Raw genomic sequence first — 13,998 nt, 5'->3', positions numbered from 1 at the left:
GCATTCGTAAATTTAAGTAAATTGAAATCATATCAAGTGTCTTTTCCGACCACAATGCTGTAAGACTAGGTATCAATTACAGGAAAAAATCTGTTAAAAATACAAACACATGGAGGCTAAACAATACACTACTTAATAACCAAGAGATCACTGAAGAAATCAAAGAGGAAATCAAAAAATACCTAGAAGCAAATAACAATGAAAACACGACAACCCAAAACCCATGGGATGCAGCAAAAGCACTTCTAAAAGGGAAGTTTATAGCAATACAATCCTACCTTAAGAAACAAGAAACATCTCAAATAAACAACTTAACCTTACACCTAAAGCAATTAGAGAAAGAAGAACAAAAATAACCCAAAGTTAGCAGAACGAAAGAAATAATAAATATCACATCAGAAATGAAGGAAATGATAGCAAAGATTAATAAAACTAAAGGCTGGTTCTTTGAGAAGATAAACAAAATTGATAAACCATTAGCCAGAGTCATCAAGAAAAAGAGGAGAAGACTCAAATGAATAGAATTAGAAATGAAAAAGGAGAAGTAACAACTGACACTGCAGAAATACAAAGGATCATGAGAGATTGCTACAAGTAACTCTATGCCAATAAAATGTACAGCTTGAAAGAAATGGACAAATTCTTAGAAATGCACAACCTTCCAAGACTGAACCAGGAAGAAATAGAAAATATGAACACACCAATCACAAGCACTGAAATTGAAACTGTGATTTAAAATCTTCCAACAAACAAAAGCCCAGGATCAGATGGCTTCACAGGCGAATTCTACCAAACATTTAGAGAAGAGCTTCACCTATCCTTCGCAAACTCTTCCAAAATATAGCAGAGGGAGGAACACTCCCAAACTCATTCTATGAGGCCACCATCACCCTGATACCAAAACCAGACAAAGCTGTCACAAAGAAACAAAACTACAGGCCAATATCACTGATGAACATAGATGCAAAAATCCTCAACAAAATACTGGTAAACAGAATCCAACAGCACATTAAAAGGATCATACACCATGATCAAGTGGGGTTTATCCCAGGAATGCAAAGATTCTTCAATATAAGCAAATCAATCAATGTGATACACCATATTAACAAATTGAAGGAGAAAAACCATATGATCATCTCAATAGATGCAGAGAAAGCTTTTGACAAAATTCAACACCCATTTATGATAAAAATCCTCCAGAAAGTAGGCATAGAGGGAACTCACCTCCACATAATAAAGGCCATATATGACAAACCCACAACCAACATTGTCCTCAGTGGTGAAAAACTGAAACCATTTCCACTAAGATCAGGAACAAGACAAGGTTGTCCACTCTCACCACTATTATTCAAACATAGTTTTGGAAGTTTTAGCCACAGCAATCAGAGAAGAAAAATAAATAAAAGGAATCCAAATCGGAAAAGAAGTAAAGCTGTCACTGTTTGCAGATGACATGATACTATACATAGAGAATCCTAAAGATGCTACCAGAAAACTACTAGAGCTAATCAATGAATTTGGTAAAGTAGCAGGATAAAAAATTAATGCACAGAAATCTCTGACATTCCTATACACTAATGATGAAACATCTGAAAGTGAAATTAAGAAAACACTCCCATTTACCATTGCAGCAGAAAGAATAATATAATATATCTAGGAATAAACCTACCTAAGGAGACAAAAGACCTGTATGCAGAAAATTATAAGACACTGATGAAAGAAATTAAAGATGATACAAATAGATGGAGAGATATACCATGTTCTTGGATTGGAAGAATCAACATTGTGAAAATAACTCTACTACACAAAGCAATCTACAGAGTCAATGCAATCCCTATCAAACTATCACTGGCATTTTTCACAAAACTAGAACAAAAAATCTCACAATTTGTATGGAAACATAAAAGACCCTGAATAGCCAAAGCAATCTTGAGAAAGAAAAATGGAGCTGGAGCAATCAGTCTCCCTGACTTCAGACTATACTACAAAGCTACAGTAATCAAGACAGTATGGTACTGGCACAAAAACAGAAATACAGATCAATGGAACAGGATAGAAAGCCCAGAGATAAACCCACGCACATATGGTCACCTCATCTTTGATAAAGGAGGCAAGAATATACAGTAGAGAAAAGGTAGCCTCTTCAGTACATGGTGCTGGGAAAACTGGACAGCTACATGTAAAAGTATGAAATTAGAACACTCCCTAACACCATACACAAAAATAAACTCAAAATGGATTAAAGACCTAACTGTAAGGCCAGACACTATTAAACTCTTAGAGAAAAACATAGGCAGAACACTCCATGGCATAAATCACAGCAAGATCTTTTTTCACCCACCTCCTAGAAATGGAAATAAAAAGAAAAATAAACAAATGGGTCCTAATGAAACTTAAAAGCTTTTGCACAGCAAAGGAAACCATAAACAGTACGAAAAGACAGCTCTCAGAATGGGAGAAAATATTTGCAAATGAAACAACTGACAAGGGATTAATCTCCAAAATTTACCAGCAGCTCATGCAGCTCAATATCAGGAGAACAAATGGCTCAATCCAAAAATGGGCAGAAGACCTGGTGGACTCTTCTCCAAAGAAGATAAACCAATTGCCAACAAACACATGAAAGGATGCTCAACATCATTGATCATTAGAGAATTGCAAATCAAAACTACAATGAGATATCATCTCACACTGGTCAGAATGGCCATCATCAAAAAATCTACAAACAGTAAATGCTGGAGAGGGTATGGAGAAAGGGGATCCCTCTTGCACTGTTGGTGACAATGTAAATTGATGCAGCCACTGGGGAAAACCTTATGGAGGTTCCTTGAAAATGTACAAATGGAACTACCATGCAACCCAGCAATCCCACTGCTGGGCATATACCCTGACAAAACCATAATTCAAAAAGAGTCATGTACCACTGTGTTCATTTCAGCTCTATTTACAATAGCCCGGACATGGAAGCTATTGTGTCTATCGACAGATGAATGGATAAAGAAGGTGTGGCACATATATACAATGCAATATTACTCAGCCATTAAAAGAAACAAAATTGATTTTTTTTGTGGTGAGGTGGATGGACCTGGAGTCTGTCATACAGAGTGAAGTAAGTCAGAGAGAGAAAGATAAATACTGTATGCTGACACATATATATGGAATCTAAAAAACAAATAAAAAATAGTCATGAGGAAGCTAGGGGCAAGACAGGAATAAAGACGCAGACCTACTAGAGGTGGACTTGAGGATACAGGGAGGGGGAAGGGTAAGCTGGGACAGAGTGAGAGAGTGGCATGGACATATATACACTACCAAACGTAAAATAGCTAGTGGGAAGGAGCCGCATAGCACAGGGAGATCAGCTTAGTGCTTTGTGACCACCTAGAGAGGTGGGATAGGTAGGGTGGGAGGGAGGGAGACGCAAGAGGAAAGAGATATGGGAACATATGTATATGTATAACTGATTCACTTTGTCTTAAAGCAGAAACTAACATACCATTGTAAAGCAATTATACTCCAATAAAGATGTTAAAAAAAAAAAAATATGTGCTTGATTGCATGTACTCCCCCTTCACCGAAATCACATATATACTCAACTTCCCCCCTACCTCTTCGCAGCAGTTTGTCAGAACTATCTGTGGTGCTGTCTACTGGGCTGGAGTCCTCATTTTGCCCGAAATAAAACTTAACTCGCAGCTCTCACTGTGTATTTTTTTGTTAAGTCGACACTCCGGAATATATTCGGTTTTCAGAGGTATCAGGATCACATGGTATAATCAGAAACCTTGGGATGACGCACAAATACACACATAGCTGTCTGATTAGCAGCTTTTGAAAATGGAGTATTTCTGTGGAAGCAGAAAGGAAGTTTTCCTATTATTAGAAACATACTAAGTGGTAGCCACTATGCTAGGCATCTGACTTTTATTACCCTATTTAATCCTCACAAAACTCTGTGGTATGCCTTATTGCTACCTCACAGATGAGAAATTACTCCAAGAAAGTTGTCACCTATCCAAGGAAGTACCAAGGTAGTGAAAAAGCAGACTGTAAATGCAGTTCTCTTATCTCCAATGCCCATGTTTTCCCCACTGAATTGCATTGCTACCCCTAGGAAATTGCTTCCTCTGACCAGGTACTTATTCTCAAAGAACTCTGTGAAGCAGGCCTTTGGCATGGGAACAGAGCGTTAACAAGCTGATGAACTGTGTCACCTCTAGCATTTATTATAGATTCTTATGTAAAGTGAACTATAATTTTGTTAAATGCAAAATTGTTTTCAAGAATAGCAGAATAGGTATGATATACAGGAAAGTTGTTAATAGAGTAATTCCTAAGGGTTCTCATCACAAGGAGAACATTTTTTCCTTTTTTTCATTCTTTTCTTTTTATTGTATCTATATGAGAAGATGGATGTTAACTGAACCTATTGTGGTAATCATTTCACAATATATGTAAATCAAGCCATCATGCTGTACCTCTTAAGCTTATACAGTAATGTATTCCAATTATTTCTTAATAAAACTGTGGGGAAAAAAGAAAAGTAGAAAAAAAAAGAATAGCAGAATACATGCTGAATTATTAGTTCTCTGAGATCACAGAATGAGACAGTCCTTTGACTGACATTTTAGATAAATATGCAGGTGAAGACACGGAGGCCCCATGAGGTGAGTAACTCACCCCAGTCACACAGTTAGTAAATGGCAGAACTAGGCTTCAAACCCTGGCCTTCCTGACTCCAAAGAGCCTGGGATCTTTCTAATACACCAATGGTTCACACCTTCAGTGTGTATCAGATTCATTATAGAGCTTGTACAAACTCCAGGCGCCCAAGCTTCAACTCAGAACTCAGTCAGAATCTCTAGGGTCAGTACATCTGGGTTTTCTGGGTTTTTTGTCTTTTTAAACAACTTCTCAAGCAACCCTACTGTATGCAAAAATTTGACAAACTAGTACTACACCAGACTGCCTTATGGTCCTATAGAGTGGTCCTCACTAAAGCAGTAAAAACTTCTAGGTTAATTCTTCATATCTTATGGAAGTTAGTAGTGAACTAGCAAAATCCTAACGTTTTGTGAATCTTTACATTAGGTATGATGGGTTTTTGCCTTAATTTACATGCATTTATTTGTATTTAATTGTTCTCAACTTAGATTATATATAGCCTTTCTTAATGTCTTTCTTGTTCAAGAGCTAACTTGCAAAATTCGTTGATTTGCTTTTACTCAGCACTCTAATATTTCTATGATAAATGTTACAGGCTCTCTTTTTCATTGGGATGCCAGATATTCCATAGAGATTGCACTTTAGTTTAAGGGACCTAACTTTTTTTTTCACAAAATAAAAATACTAAGCAAATTTTTATTGGTTATTGTGACTAAATAATATAATTATATTTGAAGAGAGGGAATCAGTAAACTGAATAAAGATCAAAGACTCTCATGATTAGAAAGGAATGATTACATTTAATAGCCTTCAGGAGGTAGTGACTCCTAGATGCCTCCCAAGTTAGGTCATGTGGATAACAAATTGACTGTAGAAGTCCAAGTGCAGGGCCTGTACATTGTTTCAAAAGCATTATATAAATGTCATGCCCTCCACTCCTTGCCCAATTCCTGCTTCTAATAAAAATGCAGTCTTAGTCTCTGGCCACAGAAGTCATACCTAAGGAGTTTATTGAATCCAAACAGTTCTCTTTCTGTCAATTTTCTTACTTAGGATTTTCAAAGTTTCTCTCTTGCCTCTGAGCTATAAGTAATTATTGCCATAATAGTCTCTCATGTTTAAAAAATAAATTGAAAGAGAGAGAAATACTTGCCTGTATAATGTCAAATCAATGGAACACTCCTAAACTTTCCAAGAAAAATGTATTGCTTTGTTATCAGTTTGAAATGCTTAGATCACCTCACAGCTGTTATCTTTCAGTGACCACAGAAATGTGTCTTCCTCCTGTCAAGAACATGGTTTCCTAAAATGGAAAAGCAGCAGTACTGAGTGTTCAAAAATAGCAAGTAGTTATTCAACGCTTTACCATCTCAGTCCTATGCCATTAAATAATATATGAGAAGGAAGATGATAAACTCTTAGAATCTAAAATAATTATATTAAGTTCTTTATTGGTGGGCCTTCACTGAAATTTTTGAAATTTTATTTTTTCTTAACTCATTTTTATTCCAAGTATTTTTTCTTGCCTTTAATAAATGTCTTAGCCAAAAAAAAAAAAAAAAAAACTTTCAGAAGGGCTGGTATCTATTGAGGATCCATTTGCATCATTTCATCTGTCATTTAGTCTTGTCATTATTACAAAAGAAAAGGGTCTGCTCTGAGCCTTTCCATGCGCCCCCCCACCTTGGCAGTTAATACAGAGGACCCAAGGGAACACTTTGTGTCTTCTTTTAGCAGTAGTTACCTGCTGTCTTTTATTCCACCAATACAAAAGAGCTGGTAACCAATTTCAGGAATCAAGCTCCCATTTATGGTTCTATTACTATTCTTACAGTAATTAATTTCAATTTAACAAGCAAAATTTGAGTCATTTCAATGAACTGGGTGCTGTCAAGGATAAAGAGATATAAGAGAATCAAGGAGTTTACAAGCCAGAGGGTGAAATTTAAGCCCAGAATTTTAAAATGGACATGAATTTTTGGAGTCACTGTTTCTCTAAGTATGTACCTGGACCATCAGACCTATCTGTGGAGATGGTTAAGAAATACAACTCTTGGGTTACATATCAAACCTACTGAGTCAAGATCTCTGAGGGTGTAGTAAGGACATCATCTTTAATTGGTCCCTAGATTTTTCTTATGCCAACACAGTTTGAAAACCACTGATGTCTTGTAATTGCCCTGGGCAGTTAAAAAGGGAAATGAGTCATACACAATTGTTCATCAGTTATTTAACAGTCCAACTAGAGAAGTTCTCATCTTGGGTTCAGTTAAAATCAACTGTGAAACTATGTGAAATGCAAACTCCTGGGCATGCCCCAGTGATTTCTTACTTGGTGATTATGGAATGGGGTCCAGGAATATACATTTTTAAGATGCATACTAGTGATTTCTCTTTTATTTATTTATTTGTTTGTTTGTTTGTTTGTTTATGGCTGCGTTGGGTCTTCTTGCATACTAGTGATTTCAATGCAGTTCACCTGGGGGATAACACTTTGAAAGGCACTGACCTGTTACATGGCAGTTGGCTGTAATCTCTAGCACTCTATTTAGGATGTACCAACATTTAAGGAGAATTATTTTGTTAGAAGCTACAGCTGTATGCTGAGACGCCAGACAAAGCAAGTCATATTATTAGGTCTGGCTAATATAGTAAAATAGGACCCTAATTTAGCACTGTGGTTTGAATTGATGCAGCCAATTCATTGATTTATTTCAGCTGATTGTAATCAATACCAACTAGATCAGAAAACTTAAACTTCTTTTTTTTGCGGTACGTGGGCCTCTCACTGTTGTGGCCTCTCCCGTTGCGGAGCACAGGCTCCGGATGCGCAGGCTCAGCGGCCATGGCTCACGGGCCCAGCCGCTCCACGGCATGTGGGATCCTCCCGGACCGGGGCACGAACCCGTGTCCCCTGCATCAGCAGGCGGACTCTCAACCACTGCGCCACCAGGGAAGCCCTTAAACTTTTTTTTAAATTACACTATGTTCACTCAGATATCCCCTCTCATTTGAAAATATAAATCCACAAATAGGATGTAGATTGGGACATTATTTCCCCAAATAGTAATTACCTCCTAAAATAGTAATGCTGTAAATGTATGTTGGTGCTGTTCAACATTGCAGAGGTGGTCTGAAAGTATAATACAGTATAACAATAGCCTCTGCCTTTTAAAGTCATAAAAACCAAAGGCAACAGAAAATCTATGTATGGCATCTTACATCATCTGTGAGCAGCCCTATTGCCAGAAGGATGGACACAGGTCATTTTCCACGTCTTGCTCTCAAGCAGCCATAAGTCAACACAGGCCAAAGTCAGACTCCATAGAACCTTAAATAGAGTTCTTATGAATAAAAATCTATCATGACTCAGAAAAGAGCCTTCTACAAATGCAGTTATTAAAAAGGGGGGTAATTGTACAAATGTTACATAAATTTATCCAAAAAAATCCTGTGTTTGTTGACCTTTTTTGAGAATGTCCCTCAGATACTTTTCAATCTCAGATGTCAAAAAAGCATTGAGGATTGACCTAACTTTGAATTATTTTCAGAATTATAGTCACACTTACTAAAAAGGCCAACCTTATAGTGCAGGAAGATCATAGCTGCAAGACAGAAGTATATTATCTTGCCAGGTCTAGTTGGCTTCATTTAAATTTCCATGTTCCTCTGAACATGGTCTTGCCTGATACAAATGAGACATGATTTCTCTGAATACCTGAGATCAACTTCTTATTACCCAACAGAAAAGCGTTGGGTAGCTCTCTAATGGGGAGGAGAAGCCTTCTGTTAAGGATCAAGCAACAGATGAAAACATTCTTTGGGGGTTAAAAGGGAGAAAAGGATTGTTCGTCTCCATTACTATATTACTATTAAAAACATAGACTAATTTTCTCTGCTCTTAACCTTTCTAAACATTTAACCTTACTTTTCTCGTCCTCACAGTTAACATACCATACCAATACTACAATAAAATTTTATTTTATCAAAGTAGGCTGGAGCCAAGATCATTTCATTAAAATTGTTATTTTCTGAGAAAATGGAAAATACAAATTTAATCTGAGAACTTCTGTGTGGAGGGGAAAGTAGAGACTCTGTTTCATCTGAATAATTGTAATAAAAGCTAAAACTGCCAGTGCTCTTTCCTTTTCCCTGTATAAATAAATTAGAACATTAAAAAATCAATTAAAATCTTATAAAAAGTACATGAGCTCATGTAATCCTCTTACTAGACAATAACTACCATTTATATTAGAATGAGATTATATAAAATTTTTTTTGTTTTACCCATTACAAGTTTTCTCAATTTGTTTTTTTCTAATTATCTTTGTGCTTCTAAGACATCTTGTTAATCTGGTACAATTAACCAAGTTGTTTTGAATCTGTGCTCATGAGACCTTCTTAAAGGCTGGTGATTTGGCTGGTAATTTGTCAAGGCTGTGGAAAGGCTGGTAATTTTGCACTGAAAACAATATTTCCCAGGCAGAAATGGAAACAATCATCATGTATAAACCTGAAGCTGCCTTGGAAGGGAAGAAAGGATGGCACAGGATAAGGATGACTTACTACCCCTCCTTCACCCTGCAGGAAAAGTTCAAAATACACTCCTTACTGGTTATTGGAACTGACTTTTTCAAATTCTACCAAATTAAGAGGAGCAGGAATTATACTAAGCTGACCTTGAACTGCATGCAGTACAGCAAATGGTTGAGTCATATTATTACAACTAAAACCAGTTTTTGAGAATTATAATGAAACAAGTCAGTGAAAACAAGAACAGTGTGATGGTGATGATGATCTTTGATGATTTATATTTATGTTTTAGCTGTTTGAAAAAGTCAAAGAAGTTTGTCCAAATGTGCATGAGAAGATCCGAGCTATTTCTGCAGATCTCAATCAGAACGACTTTGCCATCAGCATGCAGGACATGCAGGAGCTTCTTTCCTACACAGACATCATCTTCCACTGTGCGGCTACTGTGCGCTTTGATGACCACCTGAGGTACATCCCCATTCCCCTCTCATGACTTGTATTATACATGTGTGTGCACGCGTGTGGGTGTAAGTTTCTCTATGATTTCCATTTTATTTTATTTTTTTAATATTTGTTTATTTTATTCTTGGCTGTGTCAGGTCTTAGTTGTAGCTCACGGGCTCTTTGTTGCGGCGCGAGGGCTTCTCTCTAGTTGTGGTGTATGGGATTTCTCTTCTCTAGTTGTGGCATGCGGGTTTTCCCTCTAGTTGTGGCAGGCGGGCTCCAGAGTGCATGAGCTCAGAAGCTGTGGCACACGGGCTTAGCTGCCCGGCAACATGTGGGATCTTAGTTCCCAGACCAGGGATCGAACCTATGTCCCCTGAATTGGAAGGCAGATTCTTTACCACTGGACCACCAGGGAAGTCCCTATGATTTCTTTTTTTTTTAAAAAAGAGATATTCTCAATGAAAAAAAAAAAAATACAAAGGAGTAAAACTTCTCCAAAATCTTACTATCCAAAGTTAACCATTTAATATTGTAAAGACCATCCATTTCAGCTTCTTTTTTTAAAAAAAATATTTATTTATTTATTTTTGGCTGTGTTGGGTCTTTGTTGCTGTGCACAGGCTTTCTCTAGTTGCGGCGAGCAGGGGCTACTCTTTGTTGCAAGGAGCGGGCTTCTCATTGTGGTGGCTTCTCTTGTTGCAGAGTACAGGCTCTAGGTGCGTGGACTTCAGTAGTTGTGGCTTGCAGGCTTTAGAGCGCAGGCTCAGTAGTTGTGGCTCACGGGCTTAGTTGCTCCGTGGCATGTGGGATCTTCCCGGATCGGGGATCAAACCCTTGTCCCCTGCATGGCAGGCAGATGCTTAACCACTGCGCCACCAGGGAAGTCCCTCAGCTTTTCTTTATGCATCCATAATAGAATATATTTATGTTCAATTTTACCAAAAAAATGGCATCACATTGAGAATGATGTTTTTTGCAACCTGTTCAATTTTATTTCTAGATATCTTTCATTGTCAATTGATATTCTGTTATAACTTGTAATGACTACATGACGTTCCATTGTACATGTATATAATATACCCAACCAGTTCTGTATTGGTGGATGTTTTTTAGAGGGTTCTAGCTTTTCGCTATTACAAACAGCTCTGCAGTGAACATCTGTGTTGAATACATTTTTTTCCCTTTGGGTAAATTCCCAGAAGTAGAATTGTTAGACACATACTAGATGTGTCCAGGTTATGAAGAGTTTATATTTTGACATATAATGCTAAGTTGCTTTCCAAAAAGGAGGTATTAATTTACGCTGTTCTTGTGCATATGAATGCTCATTTCTAACACCCACAACAGTACCATATTATAATTCTTTAATTCTTTTTATCATCGTCAATATTATAATGCAAATAGCATTGCATATTTTGATTTCTGTTTCTTTGATAATCAGAAAGGTTGAAGATGTTTGCATGCCGATTGGCATTTTATTCTTTTGTGAAATGCCTGTTTATGTTCTTCACCTATTTTTCTCTTGAAACATTGTTTTCTTATCAGTTTTAGGACTTCTTGGAAGATTTAGCATATTAACTCTTTGTCTTTTATAAGGCTCAAAATATTTTAACAGCTTATCATTTGTCCTCAGCTCTATTTTATTATTTACAGTTTTTCATAATTTCTTCCAGTATTTTTATTGTTTTATTTTTACAGTTAAATCTTTGACCCATTTAAAATTTATTTAGCTATAAAGAATAATAGTCAGGAAAATTCCATAAAAAGAAGAGCGATGTAGGTGTGAATGTACAATATTTTTTTATTACCAAAAGATGGTTATTTTTTAAACAGCATTTATTAAATGATTTCTTTTCACTTTTTGTTTGAAAGGAAACTCTCATGGTATATTAAATTTCTATTTCTGAACTCTTATTCCATTAATTAGGCTTTCTCTTCCAGTACCACAGTATTTTAATGACTACGATTCTTATTTTATTAAGCAACTATACACACATTTTTCTCTTTTTATAGAATTTTCCTGACTATTCTCACCTCTTGATTAAACTTAGAATAAATTTGCCAAGTTTTTTCAAGAGTTGGCAGTTTTATTGAGATTACCTTGAATATGCAGATTGATTTAGAAAAACAACATATTTAAAACATTGACTCTTCCTATCCAAGAACAATATATGTCTGTTTATTCAGTTTTTCTGTTATGACCCTTAATGAAGTTTTATCATTTTCTTCATATAAAGCCTATTCATTTTTTATTAATTTGATATATGTTTTAAATGTTCTTTTTTGAATATGTGCCTTTCTTCCATTATAGTCTCTAATTTTTGTTTCTATATAGGAAAACTAGTGATTTTTTTATATAACTTTTATAAGTGGACACCTTACTGAATTATGTTATTGTTCATTCCAATTTTTTCAGCTGCTTGTTTGTTTCCCAGACATAATCTGATAGTCATTTAGGGATTGCCTTTGCAGTGTTTGTACTTATTAATTAATTTTATTTTCCTCTCTAATTATAAGGCTGGAACTTCAGAGCAGTGTTAAGCAGTAGTGATTGTTGGCATTCTTCTTGGCCCAACTTAAAAAAAAATCAGTGCTCCTTACTTTTCACCATTAAGCGTAACACAGGCTAGCAAATTAAAATATACATTTTTAAATCATTTTCTTCCTCTTTTAGTGAATTTATAAAAATTGAGTTGGAAATGGATATTGAATGTCATTTATAAACTTTTCAAAAAATATATATATATATATACATGATCATGTATTTTTTTATCTTTTTGGGTTAGATTAATAGGTTTCCTGATTTTGTATGAAACATGTATTTCTAGAAAGAACTATTTCATTGTCATCACATGTTTATATAGCTTTGTATTCTATTAGGTAAAATTTAGGATTTTGACATCAATTTTTTTTATTGAAGTAAAGTTGATTTACAATGTTGTGCTAATTTCTGCTGTACAGCAAAGTGATTCAGTTATACATATATATATATATACGTTCTTTTTTATATTATTTTCCATTATGGTTTATCACAAGATATTGAATATAGTTCCCTGTGCTCTACAGTAGGACCTTGTTGTTTAACCATCCTGTATGTAATAGTTTGCATCTGCTAATTGCACACTCCCAATCTGTCACTCCCCCACCCCCCCCTTGGCAACCACATCTGTTCTCTATTAACATCATTATTTATGTCTGACCTGTACCTTTGCAATAGAAACATATTTCTCATTCTATATTCACTGTTGCTCTCCTCCAATTTATTTGAATTTTCTAATTTAAGTTAGATGCCTAATTTATGTTTTTCATTCTCTTAATGGCTGCTTAAGAAGCCCCTTTATAAATTCAGAGGATTGCGATTTTTTTCCTTCCGGTTGATTTAGAACCACGTGACCTCTAAATGCAACATGCATCATAGGATTTATGTGCACAGAAAACATCATCAACATATTATACATTCCAAGTAGCACATAACTTTGCGGCCGTGACCTGTCCTTTGATGCAGCCACAAAAATCAGATGGATATGCCAGTTATTGGAGTGGGCGCAGTTCCAGCAAAACGGGATGTGAGTTGCCTCACTGCATTTCCTTCTGTCTAATCTTCTCCAGACATGCTGTGCAGCTTAACGTCACTGCCACCCAGCAGCTCTTGCTCATGGCCAGTCAGATGCCAAACCTGAAAGCCTTCATACACATCTCTACTGCCTTTTCAAATTGTAACCTGAAGCACATTGATGAAGTCATCTATCCATGCCCTGTGGAGCCAAAAAAAATCATCGACTCCATGGAGTAAGTTGGGGTGAAGGGTGGGCAGACTGTTGTTCTGTTTAGCTCTTTGTAGTCGTTCATTTATAAGGTAACAAAGTGAGACACTCTTGGAGCAAAATGCTTCCAAAAGGTGCCAACTTTAACTCCCTGTCCTTGCTATTCCCTCCATCCCCGGTGGAGAATACAGTGCTTGGTGATGGAGCGGGGATAGGGGTAGAAAAGTCCTACAGAAAAGTTGTCTTGAGTAGTTTAGGATTGCATGAAGCACTTGAGGGTACTTTACATGGAAGTCGTTTCTCAATTCTCAGTGAACTCAGCATTATTACTAGATAAGGGAAGTATCAGACATAGTATAAACGTTCAGAAGAAAGGTTTTGGCATCAGACTGGCAAAGGTACTGCAACTTACTAGCTGTGTGACCTTGAGGAAGTTCTTTGGCCTCTCTGAGCCTTAGTTCCTTCATTTGTAAAATGGGGCTAATCATAGCCCCTGTCCTTATAGTTGTGATGATAAAGTGAGTTATATAAAGCAATCATTGCAGTGCTAGGGAGTGTTTAATAGCAGTTAATCAAAAGGTTAATAAAG

General features: G+C 36.3%; 1 protein-coding gene across 2 annotated transcripts in view; it reads left to right on the top strand.

The window, feature by feature from the left end:
- The window catches only part of FAR2 (fatty acyl-CoA reductase 2), a 138,406-nt gene that overhangs the window by 98,888 nt on the left and 25,520 nt on the right, over nucleotides 1-13,998 (top strand). For both annotated transcript variants that reach the window (XM_079936102.1, XM_079936101.1), the window contains exons 3-4: nucleotides 9,491-9,666; nucleotides 13,255-13,434. In XM_079936102.1, coding sequence (XP_079792228.1) covers nucleotides 9,491-9,666; nucleotides 13,255-13,434 — 356 coding nt within the window. The remainder of the gene's footprint in view (nucleotides 1-9,490; nucleotides 9,667-13,254; nucleotides 13,435-13,998) is intronic.

Source organism: Stenella coeruleoalba (assembly GCF_951394435.1).
Source record: "Stenella coeruleoalba genome assembly, chromosome: 11".
NCBI lineage: Eukaryota > Metazoa > Chordata > Mammalia > Artiodactyla > Delphinidae > Stenella > Stenella coeruleoalba.
Note: the sequence above shows the minus strand (reverse complement) of the source record. Positions and strands in the feature narration are given on the sequence as shown.